This window comes from Idiotropiscis lumnitzeri, chromosome 16, assembly GCF_059441095.1.
Source record: "Idiotropiscis lumnitzeri isolate Australia: NSW breed Sydney's pygmy pipehorse chromosome 16, RoL_Ilum_1.0, whole genome shotgun sequence".
NCBI lineage: Eukaryota > Metazoa > Chordata > Actinopteri > Syngnathiformes > Syngnathidae > Idiotropiscis > Idiotropiscis lumnitzeri.
The window spans coordinates 12,294,767-12,315,641 of NC_142406.1; the positions used below are offsets into that span (position 1 = coordinate 12,294,767).

The 20,875-nt window shown below is 44.6% G+C and overlaps 1 protein-coding gene across 2 annotated transcripts; it reads left to right on the top strand.

The window, feature by feature from the left end:
- Window positions 1-289: 289 nt before the first annotated feature.
- Window positions 290-20,674, top strand: ctdp1 (CTD (carboxy-terminal domain, RNA polymerase II, polypeptide A) phosphatase, subunit 1). Of its 2 annotated transcripts, none has more exons than XM_088278640.1 (13): window positions 290-771; window positions 1,291-1,374; window positions 1,802-1,895; window positions 2,163-2,291; window positions 2,389-2,539; window positions 4,499-4,589; window positions 4,725-4,891; window positions 5,270-6,241; window positions 7,236-7,377; window positions 8,061-8,276; window positions 8,977-9,130; window positions 12,915-13,147; window positions 20,368-20,674. In XM_088278640.1, the coding sequence occupies exons 1-13, from the start codon at window positions 473-475 to the stop codon at window positions 20,510-20,512; spliced, it is 2,877 nt and encodes a 958-aa protein (XP_088134766.1). In that variant the 5' UTR covers window positions 290-472; the 3' UTR covers window positions 20,513-20,674. The 2 variants fall into 2 exon arrangements, with proteins under 2 accessions (XP_088134766.1, XP_088134767.1); XM_088278641.1 differs by lacking the exon at window positions 20,368-20,674 and adding an exon at window positions 14,228-14,284.
- The last annotated feature ends 201 nt before the right edge of the window (window positions 20,675-20,875 follow it).

Genomic DNA, 20,875 nt, shown 5'->3' on the forward strand with positions numbered 1-20,875 from the left:
AAAGCCTCATAAATGTTTTTTTCCCACTTATGGCAAGCAATAATTTAAATGTTAGAGCTCTAGGAGATACAATAAAGTAGGAGGATAGAAATTAAATAGACCACTATAATAAATGTATAGTACTTTAAAGAATAACAAATCAACGAATAATGGTTGATTTAGAAATGTTCGGGACATCACAAACTGATGTAGAAAAAAAAATAAGAATATTACATTTTCATATTCGTTTTCAACTTTTGGTCACCTCTACCGGAAGTTATCATCGCGATCTGCGTGTCTGCAGTGTTGCCACTTCCTGTTTACGGGCGGGAAGAGTGAACCACGGCTCTTTGAAGCTAGCGGGTTTAAATCCCACCACTGCTGTTTTAATTCACCTGGAAGCTGGCGCTTGGCTGCTTTTTAATGATTCAAGCTTTGCAACTTGGAGCGGACACGCTTTAATCGGAACATTGCAAAAGATTTTCTTTCCCAGATGGAGGATCCGACCGCGGATTCTGGAGGCGGTAGTGGCGGTGGTGCATCAACGCTGGGCCCCGCGGTGCAAGTGTCGGATATCTGTTGTACGTTAGGGACGCTCCCCTGTCGCCTCTTGGAATGGAAAGTCAAGCCGGGCACTCATGTCAACGTGGACTCCGTGTTAGCGCTCTGCGTCCCCATACCCGCGGAGAAGGGGGCAGAGACACCCAGGCTACCCGAGAGGAAGGTGAAGTCGGACCGCGCGGGGGTCGTCAAGGAGCTGTGTTGTCAACCCGGACAGGTCATACCTCCTGGGTGAGTTACTTGTTTGACGCTTGTTATGGTTCGCTCGCAAACAAAACTGCTGTATATTATTAACCAAATTGTGTCACTGTTATGCTAGCAGGCTAATGAGCTAACGCGGGTAAAGCATGGGCGCTAACGAGAAGGCTAGCTTGTTTGGTAGCAAAATCCCAACACGCAATCAAGTTTATAAAATGACAGTGTTTCGGGTTTGAGGTAGCCTCCCGAAGTAAAATTTCTTAATTTTAATGAAGCTCGTTGGGTACTTTACATCCCTCTGTGTTGTTGTGAGAACGAATTCCGTTCATTAGTACAATTTAACATCTCTTGATATTTTAACAAACGCGTTTGTGTTTAAATAACAAACTTTATTTTACTCTTACTTTGAAAGCGGAAGTGCAACGTCGTTGAGTGGCGTTTAACTTGCCAACGCAAAATGCCGCACGTGTAGCGTGTTTTTAGATGGACTTGTCGAGTCTTTGAAATAATAATATGAAATAATACTAGTTTTTGTCTTTTTTGTTCCCCCAGCGGTGTCATTGTCAGAATAGCAGGATGCAGCCACCCAATCGTGATGAAAGGCTTGTGTGCCGAATGTGGCCAGGACCTGACTCAGTAAGGGCATGCAAAAACATGTTGGTGGTCAAGAGTGATGTCATCAAGATGGCGGATTAAGCACCCACGCATATATAGTTGCTCTCAGCCACCCACGTTTATGCACCCGACATGTTTTATGACTTGTTATCTAGTGGAAAGACTGTTAAAAATACCGTCATAACTGTACTTTTTTTTTACGGTGCCTTCATTTTTAGATACCACCCAAAGTGGCGCCAGAAGCAACCCTGTGCCAGTTCGGGATGACTATTGTGATAAATGATTTGTGCTACATCCACCTTTTGCTGGTTTCATTCAAACCAACCCATTTTCCCCGAAATCAAGCCCACTCCTGATTCAATGACAACTCCTTAAATGCTGCTTTTCTTCTGATCCACCCATGTTCAATTACGCAGGATAGCTCACTCTCGTTCTCTGTCTCTCTCAGACTGCAGAACACAAATGGAAACCAGCAAACTCCCATCTCCACGGCAACCGTCTCCATGGTGCACAGCGTACCTGAGTTGATGGTCAGCTCAGAGGTGAGCTGTATGACTCAGTTACCACTTTTTACTGCCTTTGAACACACCAGTGCACCAATATTTTCCACACTAAAGGCCCGTTTTATATATCATTACTCTGTGTACGCAAATGCATGACACCAGTCACAGATCGAAATCACAGTATTTTGTAAAGAAAGAAGCCAGTCAGTAACTTTTTACAAGCCATAAGCCATTTGCCTTCGGTGGTTGCACTGTACAACCTATTGACTCTCCCCCCCAAAAAAAAAATTTTTTCTTCCCAAACAGCAAGCAGAGCAGTTAGGCCGAGAAGACCAGCAGAGGCTCCACCGCAACAAAAAGTTGGTCTTGATGGTGGATCTGGACCAGACGCTCATCCACACCACTGATCAACACTGCCAGCAAATGTCCAATAAGGTTAGTTTTGTAACATATTTTTGCTGCCTATACCAGTAATTTGAATGTCGAGTTTATTTGGTAAGCGCAAACATCTGAACCCTTTTTACTTTGTCAGGGCATTTTTCACTTCCAACTGGGGCGAGGAGAGCCGATGCTCCACACGCGACTACGGCCGCATTGCAAGGAATTCCTGGAGAAAATTGCCAAACTGTACGAACTTCATGTGTTCACATTCGGGAGCCGCCTTTATGCACACACCATTGCGGGTAACATGTGCTCCCTTTTCTCTCCTTGATGAGTTATTTTATCCATGGACATGTATCCTACCATTTGTACTTCCAGTTTGGGTCCACAAGGGGGAGCTATCTCCAAAGATATTGTGTTCATGGCGTGATTAATATGATGGTTAGCTTTGATTTATTTAACTTTGCCATTATGAGTACCAGAGAGCATAAACTACATCAGGGTGTGTATTTTTGATTTCTCCCCCCCAGCAGTCTGAAATGAAACGCTCATACTCATACATGAAAAGCAGTTTATGAAAAAAAAAATCCCATCTGTCCCCTCAGCAGAATTTTGATTCAGTGCTGGATTAAATTGAGCTAGCGTGATATAGGCTCTCCTAGGGCTGGGCGATAAACCGAAAATTTACCGTTACCGAAATTTATTAGAATGACCGACATCATTTTGCCCATATCGGTAAATTCGGTGTCTAAAAAAAAAAAAGAAAAAGAAGTCTTTTATGTCTGCGGCGATGCTCATGCCCCTTTAAGACGGCTCCAGCGCGTGTAGTCACGTGACTCCTCCCTTCTGAACAAGAATGTAAACAAGACGAGTTCGTAGCTGGCGATTCAAATCCTGAAGCGGCTGACACGGCTGCGGACGAAGTAACGTTAGTTGAAATTGTTCCTGTCGCGCTTGTCCCGAAAATAAAGTGGACATCTGTCGTTTGGAAATGTTTTGGGTTCCATAAAGACGATGTTTAAGCAAAAAAACATGAACTACAAAGTGCATCGTAAGCACCTGAAACAGCGCGTCCAACCTTTTCTTTTTCACCACCCACAACACAACCATGCTGTTGACTTGGAGCTTGTGCTAAAAGTTCAAAGTGAGGAGCAAGTTTGGACAAGTGACAACAGCTCATAACGGAGGCGACACCATACGAGAGAACGTCTCAGAGGTGGACGCGATAGCCGAGCACATAGCTAAAGATAGAGCTCCTGAAGTTACAATGGAGCGGACAGGATTTACACGCCTCATGAAAGTAGCCGACAAGAGGTACGAAAATATTTGCCGCAAACAGGACTTCCGATATGGACAACATCGGGACGGGAGCGGAGACATGTCAAGCATTTTGCATCCACATCCGACTTGTGGTCGAGTCGCAACATGGATCCCTGTTTGAGCCTGACTGTGCATGACATACACGACAAGTGGCGACTGCGCACCAGATTACTCGAGACGGCACATTTTCCTGATGAAGCACACTTGTTTATTTGGCACTGGCATTCCATTGACATTTTTTTCCATTTTATTTAGCATTTTGTTTACAGGCGACTAGCGCCTTTGCACATGGCATTATTTAGATTGTTTACACGATACCTTTACACAAATCTCGGCCTTTGCAAATGGAATTACAGCATCTCTGCACAATATATTTACATAAAAAGATTTTGTGAGAGGTACCCTTTTTCTCCTGTTCTTTGTGACATTGTTCAAGTCATGCAAAGCAAGCTAGTTTGAATGTTTATTCAAATGATTTTTGTACTTCTATTTTTCATTGAAAGTAATGCGTACCAGTTGGTCAATACAAAAAGCAGTTAATATGCATTTCCTGCATTTATTTTGATTTTGGTCCTCAGGGGGAATTTATCGTGCATTTATCGTTATCGAGGTAAAACTGCCTAATTTATCGCGATATTTATTTTAGGTCATATCGCCCAGCCCTAGGCTCTCCTTTATTCAGGTGGTGGCAGTCTTCCGTCACGCCGTGCGGTATATAACCCCAGCGAGGCATTGTTTTGCCGCCATGTGATGAATGTTTAATGCGTTCGGGATTGAAATTTACTACCTCTGATGAGTTGAGAGGCCAGCCTGGGTCTCCAGCTGCTGTATATTTCCCGTCAAGAAAGCAAGAGGGGCTGTGGAATGATTTGAATGGAATGCTTGATTCAAAACTGCAGGCATATGCAAATGTGTTCTCTCGTTTTGTATTCTTTTCGTAGGCTTTCTGGATCCCGAAACAAAGCTCTTCTCCCATCGCATCCTGTCCAGAGATGAATGCATCGATCCTTTCTCCAAGACGGGGAATCTTAGGTGAGTGTTGTTCTGTGCTGTTGATGCTGAATTTACAAATCTGATAAATAATAAATCATTTCAAGAAAAGGTGTGTTTTTTAACATTTCTTTTCCTGTGGAATAACAAGCTCGCTGTCCTTCATTGTCCTGCCAGATATCTTTTCCCCTGTGGGGACTCGATGGTGTGCATCATCGATGACCGCGAAGACGTGTGGAAGTTTGCGCCCAACCTCATCACTGTGAAGAAATACGTCTACTTCGAGGGCATCGGGGACATCAGTGCGCCGCCAGGCTCGCAAGAAGCTCTGATGGCTAAGAAAGGTACAGAAGCGAGATTTTTTTTTCTTTTTGTCTCTTCCTATCTCAGGAAAATGTGTCCTTGTGACGCACAGTGAGTGGAGGGCGCATCCAATTCAAGGCAGTTTTCAAGGATGTGTTTCCAGTTCCTTGCACAGTTCTCAGTCGCGAAGAGCCACTTTTAAGATAACAAGGGAGTTCTCTTGCAAAGTTCTTGTTAGCTCATTGTTTGAATGCTGTCCCAAGTTTGAAATGAGGACACCAAGCGCAGTCGCCTCTCTTTAGTTAGGGAAAAAAAAAATATATTTAATCTATGGCTGGATTCCTTGAACCGGAGCCTTCATTTAGTCATTGCGATTGCCCTCAAATCGAAATTAATTCCCATGCCTTATTCGCCTGCAGGAAACTTACCAGCTCGCCCTGCAGAGAGCACAGAAGCGTGCGAAACTCTCGGAACAGATGAGCAAAATAACGGCCTCAGGAAAAAGTCGCTAAAAGACGGCTCGGCCGCATCCCGCTGTTCTCAGGGTACCCCGACAAATGAACGGACACACGGCACGGCGTCCGTGCCAGAAGAGGCGTTGATGGATAAACGTTCAGAGGCTGATGAGGAGCCCACAGCAACACAAACTCAGGGGATTGAAGGCCAGGGAAATAGTAAAAAGGAGAGTATTAGCAGGACAGGTGAGGCACCGGACGGTGCAAACTCATTAACGCCAAACAGTGAGTCCAATAATCTGGACTTTGACCTTTCCAGTGACAGCGACAGTGAGTCCGTTAGAGAAAAGCCGCCCTCGGGGGACGGCGAGGTGAAGAAATCCCAACCTGAAGTAGCCTCACAAGACAACGGTGATGAGACAAAAGAGGGGATCAGTAAAGTCCAAAGTTGCGAATCAATAGAACCTTCGGACGTTCTCCTCCCCGAGCTGGGGAACGGCTGCTCGGACAGGAGGGAACCCGAAACCGAGTCGCAGAATAGCGAGCAATCCGGGGTGACCGTGGGGGAGGAGCTGCTGGACCAGAGCATGGAGGACGAGGAGGAAGAGGAAGTGGATAACGACCGGGACGATCACCTCATTTACCTGGAGGAGGTCCTGGAACGCATCCACGGCGAGTACTACGCTCGCTACGAGGCCTTCCTGAAGACGGAGGTGCCCGACACGCCGGACATTCGCAAGATCGTCCCCGAGCTTAAGAGCAAGACCTTAGACGGCACGACGATAGTGTTCAGCGGCTTGTACCCCACCAACTACCCGATAGAGAGGACTCGTGAGTACTACCATGCCAAGGCCCTGGGGGCAAAGATTGGCAAGAACTTGGTTCTGAACTCGCAAGAATCCAATGGGACCACACACCTCATTGCAGCAAAATCGGGTACGTAAAATCAGTTTTTCATGCTCAGCTTGTTGTTTCAGGAATGGGCATATAGGGAACCGCCACTATTTGCGGGGATGGGGACAGAGTCCTCTCAAGGAGGGCAAAAATCCATTTCACATGTACAGAATCATGAAGTCACGCTACATAAATGACCAGTCGGTAACTAATCATCTGTTATCACAATCGAACTATTTGACGTAGACTGCACAGGCTACTTGTAGCTGCAAGTTTAATTTTTGATGGTGCACATGATGGATTCACAGACTGCTGACAAAAGAGCAGATCTCAAATGCAGATGAACAAATACTGAATGAAACCTAATGAGATTCCCACATTTTCTTATTCCAAGAGTCATCTGTTTAAGACGCGACAAAATTGCAGTTAACGTCACCATCTTTTTTGTTTCTGCCCTCCATTTTTTTCATTGAGACATGTCCATTAGCAATGTGCGGGAACTATTCTGAAATGACGGAAGCTTTTCTTTGCTTAATGAGGCCGCAATCCAAAGTGGGTCATCCAAGGCTTGTTTAAATGTCAAGCTTAGCGGCGTGTATCCGAGCGTTGTCAAACTTGTTCTTGAGAGAAAACGGAGGATCGAGTTAGTTGGCGGTTTCAATAAAGAGAATGCAAATAGCGTGGCGTGTACGCCGCATGCGTTAACAAAATGCTTACTGTTGGCTCGCAGATCTCGGGGGGGATAACGCAGTGCGCATTCAAAATGAGACCCGTGCCTGCGTGTGCCACCGATTTAATTTACCCTCTGAAAAGGAGCGAGCGCGCCAAGTGGGGCCGTTGCCTTGGGAGCCGGCCGCGCTGTGAGACGCACTTGGCAATCACTCACATTCTCGCGCTGCGCAGGCACTGAGCAAATCAGGCCTTTGCAAAGTTTGCTCCATTTGAATTGAAACCCATGCAACTCTTGTTTTGGGGTGGTTAGGATGACACAACAGTGATTATAGTCTGACTGAAATCCGCATCCTCATGCCACTAGGCACAGAGAAGGTCCGTCAGGCGCTGGGCTGCAAGCACCTCCACGTGGTCAACCCCGACTGGCTGTGGAGTTGTCTGGAGCGCTGGGAGAGGGTGGAGGAGGAGCTCTTCCCGCTAAAGGAGGACTGCGCCAAGCAGACGTGGTACATTTGTTGAATTGTAAACAATCACAGTTGGATTGGCAACATGGCTGATGAAAGTGTTTGTTGCCTGGACTGCTGCTGCTTTAGTTTCAAATATGGTTGGCATTGTAGGAATTTGCATTGGACTACATTAATTTAAAAATAAATGATTTGCATTTGTTGAGCTCATTTTTCAATACAGGGATAATATTGAGTCGAATAATGCTGCCAGCAAGTGCTGAGTTTTGTAAGCCAAGTTTGATACTCTACTCGTCTAATCCTGCTCGTGGTATTAATCTGTACATTAACATTGTCAACGAAAATCGAGTAATTGATGCACACAGCTTTGCAGTTGCCGTGCTTTATAAACAATACAATAGAATTTATTTTGCCAATTTCAGAGCAAAGCACTTTTTTAAAATTTATTTATGAAACGATTTTTTCATTCCACCATAATTGGGGAATTTTTCAACACGTAACAGAGGATAGGCTCGCAAAAAGAATCCACAAATAAGCGTAGTCGCAAATACCGTTCACTGGAGAGGGAAGTGGAACCACGACAAAACACCATTGGATTTGCAAATTCGATTTTTTTTCAGCACATGTTAACAATTGCTAGGAGAAATATTGTATTGGTTTAACATTTTTAAAATGTAAAATATTTGATGATTCTGATTTCTTTTTTTTCCTTCTCCCTGTTGAAGGAGCAACAACCCAGCGGCTTTCCTTGACAAGCAGGGCTCCCGTCACAAGCCTCTTTCCCAAACCCCTGCTCCGATCCAGCACCGACCCGCACCTGCACCCCCCGAGGTTCGAACCTACGACCCAATCACGGGCAAGCTGATTCGCAAGGCCCCTCCGGTGTCGCTGGCGGCGCCTTACCTCCAGGCGTCTGATCAACAAGAGCAGTCGTGTCTCAGGTACTGCGCCTTGACAATTTCACGGCGACGCACTGGTGTAATAAGAGTGCAATACTTTCTTCAGATGGGTAATGAGTAGGAGATTGGCCCACTGCTTCTTTTCTTGCTGTAATTTGTACGCTCATAAAAATAATAGCTATTGGCGACACTGACTCTTGGGTCTTGTTCAAAACGGCGGTCGTACTATTGGTGTTTGTCTTTGTTGTATTGACAAAACACTCATTCGTCACACATCTTAAATACTGAACGTGGGTTTGTCCACCAGGTCCCATTTGCCTCCATTTCAGTATTTTACTGCGGTACACTTCCCAAATGACTCCCAATGGGGACGTAGGTTTCCTCAGCGACTCGGTAGGACAGTAAAAACTCACACTGGAATGATTATTTGTTGCGTTTCTGCGCTGTAAATGATGCTGGCGTTCCAGTTGATCAGCATTGATGAACTGACGTTGCTTGATAATGAGCTCGCCTGAGGAAAGCATGGGATTAAGTCATTCAGAGATTACGGACGCAACAGATTTGCCTCAACTTTGATTTTTATCATCAAAGAAGATTTAATTAAATGGAAACGTCCTTCTACCGCTTGCATGAGATTCACATCTTGTATAATATTGGCCTCCACCATCACTTTCAGTCAAGCCTGAACTAAAACGAAAAACCATCATCCAGTATTTATGTCATTTTATTTTATTTTTTTCAGGGGCTCGCAGAACAGTCAACAAGACGCAATAGCGGGTCCCAGCCAGGACGACGAGGCGCTCGAGCCGTCGCGCCGCAAGCGCCAGCCGAGCATGTCCGAAACGATGCCGCTGTACACGCTTTGCAAGGAGGACTTGGAGAGCATGGATAAAGAGGTAAAGACACATCCGGTAGTGCACTTGCAACTCTACTCATTCCCTTTAGCATTTATTTATTCTTTTGAATTTACGTCACAAAAAAACTGATCATTGGTGCTGGATGTTTATCCTTGAGCTCAGTCTGAGGTTGCACACTCTGTACAGTAAATAGAGTTGAGTTCAATTGAATGTGCCCCAAGGACTCGGACGTCATTGTAATTGGTCATGGTTTGATGGAATACCGAACAGTCAGCGCAGTTAATAACTCATTTCAAGTAAGTCATTTAAAGTCAACGCTGTAATTTAGTTTGGAGATCTTTTTCTGTGCCACGTCATTCCCTTTTTATGTTTTGATTTTTGCGTTGAAACTTGCACGTTTCCGTAAAGCACTGAATGCAAAGAATGGATCTAAATTTAATGAGTTTTGCACCGAAAACAGAAAGACATTTTTTTTTTCTTTATATATCTCCGCAAATCTCATGTTTAGCAGATCTGATCCCGTGAAATATCATGACAAGTGCCGCATTAACTTGTTGTGAACAGCGGCGTTCCCGCAGGCAATAAGGCTGAACAAAACATGTCGAAATTACGCCCATGCTTGTGATGATTTATAAAAGGCGACAGGAAGATGGCTGAATTGTTTTTCTCTAATTATTCATCTGGAAACGTTTCCTTATTGCATCTGATATGAAGATGAATGCCAGGGAGACTCAAAGTGTGTTTGTGTTGCTGTGTTTTTATGTATTTATTTATTTTTTATTCTGTAATGAAAGTCAGATAACTATAATGGCCTCCGAGTATGTTGCTATGGCAAGTCTGGCCCCGGCTGTGAAAATGATGTCACTAATGTTGTTCCATTATGTCCTTCCACTGAGAGATCTGCTGGATAATCTGTCCAATAATTGTCACTCCGTGTACATGGAAATTGCGAGCTCAAGATCGTTGCCGCCGCAGCTGGAAGTACGGGCACTTTCATTTTTATTATTTATCGTTGAGGCCCAAAGACCTGTCCTTTTCTCTCTCGCGCTCTTATTTATTTATTTATTTTTTTTAGTACCACGGCCATTATTAATTAGCACCATTGTGTACATTGCCACGGTGTGATGGACGTCATTAATTTGCGGCGTAATTAAATGCCAGCCTCATTTAAATGGAGCACCAGTCGGAGATGGAGTTGGTTAATGAGGTGTTGGGTGTTCACACAGAGCCTTGGCGCTGACTCGCGACATTGCACCGGTGTAAATGGGACTTTTTTACATGACCATAAAGTCAGTGTGGTTCGTCCAGATGTCTTGGAGTTTAGCATCTATGAGGGCAGTTGTTGTCAAACTTTTGACTCGCAGTCATTCAATGCAAATGGACTGAAAAGTTCAATACAACCGAACTGTACTTGAACAAATGTCATCTCTTTTCTTAAAACCCTTGTCCTCTCGGGTTGCAGGTGAGCTGCTCACTTCCTGCAAGGCTAATCATTGTTGAACATTCGGGTTGAGCATTTTCGTGAGTGACCAAGATGATGAGGGTGCTTTTTCCGGAATCATCGCATTCCAAATGTCACCTGAGCTTAAAGGGCACTCCGTGACATTCGTAAAAATGCTCTTCAACTTGAGGGCACGAGGAAAACGAGGCGGTCTTTAATCGAGTGGGTACAAATCGGGCCGTTGGGTAAATGTCGCCAGCGGTGACGCGTCGTTGACGCAAACTTGCACCAATGAATGATTGCAGCGCTAGTCCGAGTTTGTGTGACGAAGTATTTGTCACAAGACGTTACCTGACACCCGAGCAGCTGAAATGTCGACATAAGTGACAAAATAGCTGGCTAAACACGGGTCGATTTAACTGCTTGACTCGTATTCATTAATCAGAATGTCATGTATCAAGTGGTGGGCCTGCATAGAACATTCTTGAATATTTTTTTTTGGCCTTCCATTTAAAATGTCTAAAGTCTCGTCGGTGTACCTTTTTGAACGCCTTTGACGCTGCATAATGCAACGCGGTACTTTAAGTCGGCGTTAATGGGAAAGATGTACGACATTCTCGGTCTCTGTGGACTTTCTGCGCTCAGATGTCACAGCACTCAAATATTTCCCCTCCCCAGGTCGTCTTTCTTGTAGGAACAGGCAGTTGTTGAATTAACAACTCAGTCCGCCCCACTTCGACAAGATAGCAGCGTGGCCCCGAGTTCACCCCAAGCAAATGTCGCTTTTCTCGTCTGCCTCTCCACTCGCGCCTTTGATTCATCCAGCATCCCTCCGGGCCTTCGCGTTTGAACGCAAACCGACTCCGTGCCAACTTTCGGCTCATCGGCTGACCTATTACCGCATTCTCACAAGATAAGTCGGGATTTCACAATTTGCCGGATAATCCGTCTTCGGTGGGTGTTTGGAAAGCCGTCTGGCAGGCGAAGGCGGCGGCTCGTTTTATTTCACGAGTCACCTGGCGGAAGGAAAACTGGCAAGGACGAACGCTCCCCGATTGGCACAGACCCATTGGAAAAGTCTTGAGCTTCTTCTGCACTTCTGCGCGTTCCCGTTAGGCAATCCAGACACTCAACTAGTTGTGCAGGAAAGAATAAAAAGTCAATTTTCTCCTAATTTGTCCCCCTTAAGATGAATTCAATTTTGTGAACCAAACTCGCACCAAAAAAGGTTGCACTCGTTGCTGTGAGATTCATCTCAGACGGCCTCTTTTCAATTTTCTTTTGCAAGAGAACGAGAGAGAGAGAGAATGTTTCACCTTCCAAGCACCTCAACAAAATCAATCTACTGGCTTGGAATCACACTTGGACTGCAGTGCATTTACAGGGAGAGACCATCAGCTTCTGACATGAGCTTTTTTCGGGAGCGGTGGTTGAAAAGCCTCCTGTGCACTTTGCGTGGCCTTTGATCGCAGCCAGGAAATGGATGTTGTGGGGAACTTTGCCGCTCTATCTCGCAATTGTTAGTCCTTCCGTTTTCAGCAAAGGTCAAATGAGCCGTGGCACTTTTTGAAATTGTGGCAATCTGGTGCACATGACTGCATCCGACATCCTGCGCTCCAATTTGGTGAGCTGAAGGGTTATAAATCACAGCTCAGGAAGGACTGTGGTGTGCGTCGACTTTGGGGGGGGGGGGGGTGATGTCAAGAGACTGGAATCCTACAGTTCTCCGTGCTTTTTCGCCGTCGCTCTTTGCTACCTTGAATCTTAACACAAACCACGACGACACGGCTTCATTTGTCTTTTTTTTTTTTTTTTTTTTTGCATTTTTCAAAACAGAGCATTCAAGTTAAATGGAAATGCGCCTCCAAATCTTGTTTCCGCCGATCACATTAAAGTCTCATCACGGCGCCGAATGACATTTGCATGACTGAAGAAACACTTTGCTCTTTTTCATTAAAAGCTATTTGGAATTATGTAGCGGCAGATCTACCGACTTCCTTTTCGAATTTTAAATGACTTTCTCGCCATTAAAAAGTACAATCTTACTTTTTACAAGTGAAAAATGAACTCAACCCAGCCTTGCACTTAATTCCAAACATTTATTTTATCTTCCGGATGACGACGTGCGACCGCCGCCGGTCAATCACAGCTCGATTGTCAATGGGAGCACTGAATTGGAATTGATCGTGTGCCAGCTGCTCTAACACCAGCTCTGTGATTGACCCGGCGGCACTTTGCTGTTTTACTTAAATGCCAAGTGAACAAGCGCTCTCGTGATACGCCTCAAATCTAATAGATTTGTTTCAGCCGCAATCGACAAGAGCGCTGCTGGTGATGAATTTGCGATCGCCATCACGTCACACTTCCTGTCCCGCTCGATAGGTGGACGACATCTTGGGCGAGGAGAGCGACAATGAGAGCGAAGGGCGAGGGAAGGAGAAGGCCGTTAACGAGGAGGCGGAGGATGAGGAGGAACAGCGGCGGCGAGAGGAACAACAGCAGCGGGACGGAGCCGGACCACTGGCAGCAGGAGGGCCGGGTCCGCCGGCGCCGGGAGCGGACGGCCCGGTCGTGACGACATGCGCTCAGGCCGGCCTGCTGGCGCCCGCGTCCAGGTGAGACACACTCAAACGGATGCTCAAAATGAGAGAGAAATCTACTTGAACGTTCTCTCCCGAGAAATATTTTATTCATCGGTCACGCTGCCACTGCCCAACGCCACTTTACACTTTTTTCATTGATCATGAAAGCACCTCGAGGCTTTCCAGATAGGGACCCCACCGCTCGAAAAATCACTTGATGGTCTTTGTACGTACTTGGCCTTACAAATTTGCCATGACGTCTATTTAAAAAAAAAAAAAAAAAAACATGACAGCACTTAATCAGTACGCCTGGGCTGGAACCAGGCTGAGTGGTCCGCTGCCATGGCGACACGTCCAAACAGACATCAGACATTTCTGAGCAAACAAGAGCCCTTTATTGCTGAAGGACGTTTCGGTTCGGTTCATTTTCCGTCCGCAGGTATCCCGTCGCGTTTCTTAACCCTCGCGCATGTCGCATATGTAATTTGGCGGCCGTGTTCGTTCTCAACAGGTGTTCGCAGACACAATATGGTTCGAAATCTGTTTGAATTTCCATATGCCTTCGAATCCGCTTGAATGTAGTGTTCATTCCCTCCACGAACGGAACCTGAAGTGTTGCTTATTGCTAACCATGAATTCAGGTCGTACTCCTCGACAAAGTGTGCAGTGGTTCAGTCTGTTCAGGTTCTGCCCACCAATCCAGACGGATATGCATCTGTTGCTAGGATACGGGACTGATGCATGTGTTGCCACCACAACTTGCCTGCCTGCTGCTGATCATGACCATCATTTTGCTGTCATTCGCTGCTCTTTGGCTGTTTTGCGTTGCCGTTTTCGGGGCGATGGCGGTGCCCAACGCTCGCCCGCCGTTGCAAATAGTTGAGTCTAATTAGCTTCATTAGATTTTCTGACCTCGAGGCCGACTCGGAGCGGTGATTATTTTCAGTATAATCCGCACAACCCCCCCCCCCCCCCCCCCCCTCCCTCTCCTCGTCTAGCGATCGAGCGAGCCATTTCATTTTGAAATGATAAAATCCATCTGGCAGGCCGCCGTTTCAATCCTGTTTACCTTTGAAGCATCTTACATCACTTTTTCTTCTTTTTTTTTTAAAGCATTTTACCCCGAAAAGTGTGACTCGAGGGACTTGGCAACCGCGCAACTCATCCAGTTTGAGGTTGGTCTAATTGATGTCTCTTAAAAGGAGCGAAAGTAGTTGGGCCGACATGTTCAAGCGGCCCAAGTTGACTGCGCTTGACAGGCAAATAAAAACAGGCGAGTACACTTGGGAACTCGGTATGATGCGGAATCATCTCTAATGGATTGCGCGGGCAAACTCCTCCATTACTGTCTCTTGCAATTAGATGCCAAGCGTCCGCGTGAACACATGCCAATGCTGAAAGCTTTGAAAATTAATCTAAAAAAAATTAAATAAAAATGAAATAGATATTTCACGATTCCCATGTTTCTGTATACACAGGAATGTAAAATGGAACACGATACATTGTCGAATACTTAGTTTCCCCCGAGGAAATAAAGGAAATTGAATTATTCAAGTCAAACGGTTGCGGTCATAAAACCTTTAACTTAATTTTACGTAACATTTCAACATTATAATGAAAAACGGTAATAAAAATCTGATAAATGACACATGAGGAAGTGTAAAATCAATAAACGCCATCTTGCAGGTGTCGGGACTCGAGCACCAGGAATCAAATTCGGCCCACCTCACCATTTCATGCGGCTCACGAGAGAAAACTACTTGATGCTTTTTGGAAATTAGCTTTTTCTTTTCGGTTGGCCAGCAAAGCTGCGCCAAATTGCTACTTTTTTATTCACTTTTAACAGCAATTTCAAGCATTTTTTTTCTATGAGTGCCACATGACTTGATTTCAAATTCATATTTTTTTTTCCTCCCAGAATTTTTCTCAGTTTGCAAACAGCATATGACCGGTGGAGCATTTGAATTTTCATTAGACACTGTAAAAAGATAATTTCTTGCTGCATCCACAAACATAATTGGACGCAGTTAGGCGCCATCTCGTTGAATTTCCTGTTCGTGGCCACGCATTTATTGAAAACGATGCCCGGTCGCCATGACTCTCTCGGGTAGATTTGACTTCCCATGCCAGGGGTGGACGTGCGAGGCATTCTGCTGCTCTGACCTCACAGCCACATGAACGTTCCGAAGGTGGGCGGCGCTTTGTTAGGGTCCGCGCTCAGGTTGTCAGACAGCCAGGTGTGAAATTCCTAAATGTGTTTCATCTTTCTTCGGCGCTTCTCGTTTTAATAATAAAAAAAATAAAAAAAGATTTGATTCTTTGTCTGTTGTAGCACCTGAGCATGAATCTTTATCAAGAATATGAAAGTACTAAATGAGTGCCTTGAAGTCGCAATGGTTTGCCGTAACAATTTATACCTCTCGTGCTTATCCACGTTGATAATGTCCACACAAAAATAAATAAATAAAAATCACATTCTCGGCGTCTGTGAGCAGTTTTGTCCAAAGTGCTAATTCAGCATTATTATCCGTGCAGCAGTGTTTGAATTATTAAAGCACATCCAGAATACGATTTTCTATAGTCACGCAGAGTCATATGATTCCGCACAGGAAGGTGTAAAAGTGCACCGTATTTTCTCAGGGAAGAAAACGGACGGGTCCCTAATAATACCAATATACCTCCTTGGTGGAGATTTAGTCCTGTGCTGCTGATGAAACGACTCGGGGAGCAATTTCTCGCCGGGTCATTGTCGTTGTGGTCCCAGAACAAAATCAATTTTTTTTTCCTTTTCCCCAGACTGCAAATACCCTCAAGCTTGTGTCTCTGAAACTGAGAATTTATCTTTGATTTTATTTATTTATTTATTTTTCAAATGACTCAATTCAAAGAACTCTGTCACAGGATAAGAACCCAAACAACAAATCGGAGGCATTGTTCTTCCCGTTTTGTTCCACAAACTGCATTTGCGCCGATAAATATTCATCACGGCACAATAAACGCCCCGCAATTAAATCTCGTATGCGTGACAGGCAGCAATTCAAGCCTTCGACAAGATCACATTCACTTCTTTTCTTGTTGTCTGCTTATTGCGCAGTCGACTTGGTTCTTTTTCCTGTTCTGAGGCTCATCAGCCCATTTTACATCCCGTTTGATGATCGTTGCGATGACGTCTCTCGAGCCGGGTGATGATAATTCGGTGACTAAATCATCTCTTCTTTGAGAATATTCACGTTCCGACAGGTGCTGCTTCCTCATTTATTTTAATGGGCCATTCGGATCCAATTAGATACCCGACAATGCAAATCTAGAAATGGAAACCCAAAAGCAATCCCGAGCAGCAGCTTGAATTGTAAATCGTCCGTCAGTAATGTTTTTCTCGGATTGAATAACATGCCGCCGCCTGCTATAAATTCTCCGCTTCTCAATAAACGAAGCAAAAATAATAAATCGCCGTAGTTTGCATTGATCACCTCGTTAGTTCCCGGCGCAGTTGCCACGGTGACCTCAAACGAGTTGTAAGCGTTACTTGGGACGGAATGGATTGAGTGAAGGTTGAATATGAAAAATGTTGTTTATGCTTGCCCTGGAAAAAATACAATTATTCAAATCACAACGCTTATCTGACAAACACTTTCTTTTTTTTCAGTTTTTGCTTTGGCCCACATGAAAGCTAAAAATACAAATAGAGCTCCTCTCACGGTGAATATTGGACCCACTTTCCTGTGGTCTTTTTTTTCTTTTTCACCCAGCTTTTATTCTTTGCTTAAATTTGGACCTGTTCTTATGTCGCTTTCGCGCTTTTGCATTTGAACAACTCCGACATTATTTCCGTTAGATGTTGAAGAATGTTATTTCATGGCCAAAACTGCCAAATGAAATTTTTGTGTAATTTAAAAAAAAAAAAAAAAAAGAAATCGCTTGAGCTCAGTGACATTTTAGAAGTCCCGCCTTCCACAATAATATCTTGTTGCAGAATTATTTTGCGCGACTAAAATTTCCTACGGTTCTAAAGGTCTCTCTTCTGCTTCCCGTTTGAGTCGTGTGAATTGGAAAATGAAGCCGATACCGCTCCCCAAGTTAGACGCCCTTCGAGTTTTCTAATTGGCTCTGCCCCAAGGCCCTCATGTGAGTCATTGTTTTGATGGATTTTCTGATACCCCTCGAATGCCGTTTTCTTCATGTTTGTTCAAATGATTGCACTTCAATCGACTGACTGGCTGACAGGGCTTTGTTGTTCGTTTTTAGAATGCCAAACATTCATGCACGGTTTGGTTAGATTGCCTAAAACATTCATTAACAAATCTGGGCTGTATTGATTGCCGTTTTGTGTTTCCTTTTTTTTTTTTCCCTCTCGTGATTGTCAGATCTCTCTTCCATAAATTCAGACTCGGCCTTGGACAGCCTATTCTGACTCAAGTACCTTCTTGTGTGCGAAACGGTCAAGTCAAAGCTGCCTCCTCCAGACGTAGCTCAGCCGTGCGAGCAAGGCAGCAGACAGCGAGGAACGAAAAAAAAAAATTGCTTAGGCTGGCTTTTAAATGCACTGCATGAAAAGAAGGAATAAGTAAGCAGCAGTACAAAAACTGGCAAGTCATCTGACCCATTTTTTTGGTCCATGCCTGCAAGCTGCTTGCCGAAGCAAATTTGTTTTTTTTCTTGTTCAGTTATATCGCTCAATACGACTCTGATGAAAACGACGGCATATTCAGAGCCGTTCTGGCTAAAAACGCCAAATGTGTGACACTCCCACACTTGGAACAGCGTAACAGTATATCCTTATTTTATTATTCTACTCTTTTCGTTTTTGGTCGCTCTTTTATTGTCGCACATGTTTAGAGCTGAGTTTTTGAGGATGCGATCACCCGAGTCCTGCGATGGCCGATTGGCCCCGCTCCCAAAGTCAGCTGGGATCGACTCCAGCTCGCGAACGATCATAATGACTCGAAGCGGTTCATAAAATGCGACTCACTTGATCGACTTTTAATCAACAAGCGCTGCAAAAGAGACGCCATCTTCTTTTGAAATTGCTCCTTTTATCGATTTAGGAAGCATCCAGTCGCCCGTCTGCGCCTGCCGCTCCCCGTTTCGACCCGCGCGACTATTGCTCACAGTATGTCAGGAGAATTGCTTCTCGGAACGGAGGCGCCTCGTTAGGAGTACCTCATTAGCGGCCACCTTTTTTGCGCCGGGGCAATTAGCGCGACGCAGAGTCCACGCTTTTTTTTAGCTCAAATGGCTGATGAGGAGGGAGTATCAAAAGATACTCGCCTGGCCTTCCTGCTTAAACATTGAAAATGCAAGATAGAGCCGCTCGGAGTCCATTTGCAAGAGCGGCTCGGGATAATGGGATGTTTTCTGCAGACATGAAAGGTACACTTGCAACACATATTTGCAGATAATTAAGAAGAAATAGCTCCATAAATAGCCGCCCGGCATTTCTTTTGAAGATGTACTGAAGTGCACTTAGAGATAACAGCAACCAAGGTCAGACTTAAAAAATAAATATATATATATATATATATATATATTTATTTATTTTTTTGGTAAAATGTATTTATTTAAAAAGCAGAGTGCTGATCCAAATATTGATTATTCTCAATGACCTTCACATTGCCAGGGCAACAAGGTCGCATTTGCATCGCGCAAACGATTCTGAATTTCTCTCCTTGACGCTTTGCCTGAGTAGGCTTTGATATTTTGGAGCTTTTTACCACTAAAAGCGAGGGCATCCGGGGTGTGTGGGGCCCTGGTTGTGTAACTCTGGAGAAAAACGGAACTTGACTTGAATATTCTGCGACTGAGTCGCCGAGCTTTTAAGTGGATTAAGCCGTTTGGGTTGAAATGTTTGCTCAACTAGTGGGAATCATTTTTTAAAAGTTGTGACTTTTTTTTATTTAGGTATTTGCTGTCATGTTGTTCAGTTTTTTTCCTCAACTCCTCCTCGATTCTGTCAAACTCATTTTATGTCGTTTTTACTTCACTATTTTATCAATAACTTGCTTGTAATATAAAATTAAAAAATTGCTTTGGCAGTGCATAATTTTTTTCCCCCCATAAATTTAGTAACGCCCAGAAATGACTTAAAAAAAAAATAATTTGTACTTGCTCCTCATTGTTAAAGGAAAAGTATAATAAAATTTGTTGCCAGCTTTTGATTTATTGGTGCGGATGTGTCATGGCTGACAGTCGGTGGCGGGATTAATAGATAAGGATTTCAATTGGATGTAATGACGTGAAGCCAAACGCAATAAAGTCTCATTGGCGTCGCCTCCCGTTGTCTTGGCTGTGCATGGTGAGGAAAGGAAGGAAACAAAATGTGTTTTTATCGAAATCATTTCCGAAGCACGCTCATTAAGCAACCAGGATGAGAGAAATCCTTTTACTGAATGCGGCGTGCTGGCATTTGCCTCATTTTCTTCACTCTGTGGCCAAATAAATAAGAATGAATCCCTCATTTCATTGGAGGCAGACCCTCGCGTTAACCCCTGACCAGCAAGTCTTGACCTTGTGGTTCACAAGATGAAGCATCATGCAAATGCTATTTATTTATTTATTTTTTTGCGACACCATTTCAAACCTCCTTGGCGCTTGTCGTAGGGTCCGCAGGGGTCCGCCAAGCCTGTCACATCGTCGGCCTTCGGCTTTATATAGGCCGACATCTAACCTTTAATTAACACAAAACCGCAGTTTTGCTATTGTGGGAGGCTGTCTGACAGCGATGCGGTCTAATGAGAGGTGGGGTGGGGGGCGGGGTGCCTTCTCAGCCCCCCCCCCTCCTCAGCGGTGTTGGTGTCAACCCCCCCCTCTCTAATAAGTAGACGACCCGTGCGCACCTCATTAGCATCACGCCAAGTTCTTTTGCCGTGTTTGTCTGTGTCGTGAAGGACCTCAAGTGGTTAGGAAGGAGGGATGGCATGTTTGCCGCCATAGCAATGCCAAGCGCCACTTAAATAGCTGAAATGGAAAATTGCGAGAAAGAATTAACACAAAGGAAAGGACAATCGGTGTCGGGCTCACATGAACAAGGTAAAGTCGATGGCATTTTTCCATTTACTGGCAGATATTTGAGAGATTATTTGTGAGAGGCCTGATTCTGATCCGAGGATATCCGCTCCCACGCGCCATTTTTTCCTCCCCATTTACGCTGCCATGACTGGGCCACATGGGAGAAAATAACGGGAATGCATCCAAAGTTGGCAGCGGCATGACGGAAGAAGAGTCGGACTCGCTAAAACGTCGTTTGTCATCTGCAGGGGCCACAAACGAAAGCATGACAAGGACGACGACGACGACAAGGAGGAATCAGACGATGACGAAGAGGAGGAGGAGGAAGGAAGTTCCTCAGAGGCGGACGAGATGGCCGCCGCTTTGGAGGCGGAGCTCAATGACTTTATGTGAAGCGCCCGCACACGCTGTAATATAAACGATGAATGTCCTGTACAGAAATGACATGTTGCTGTGTTTTTGTAGCATTAATATTCCTGATAGCCTTTTTGTGGCCATCAAACTATTTGACATAATTTTATTGTGAGGAAAATAAAATGTAGGAAACAAATTTGATACTTCTGCGTTTGGTTTTCGGTTGTTTTTTTTTTTTTTCGATTTCAATTTTTCTATTTTTTAGGGGGGGGGGGACATGTGGCGATAAACCTTCCAATTGTTGTGGCCGCTCATGCCAAAGAATTCAGGAGGTTTGCCACGTTGTGCAGCTAAACATTATTCTTATTTTATTAGCGTCGACACTGCAACACTGGTTCATCC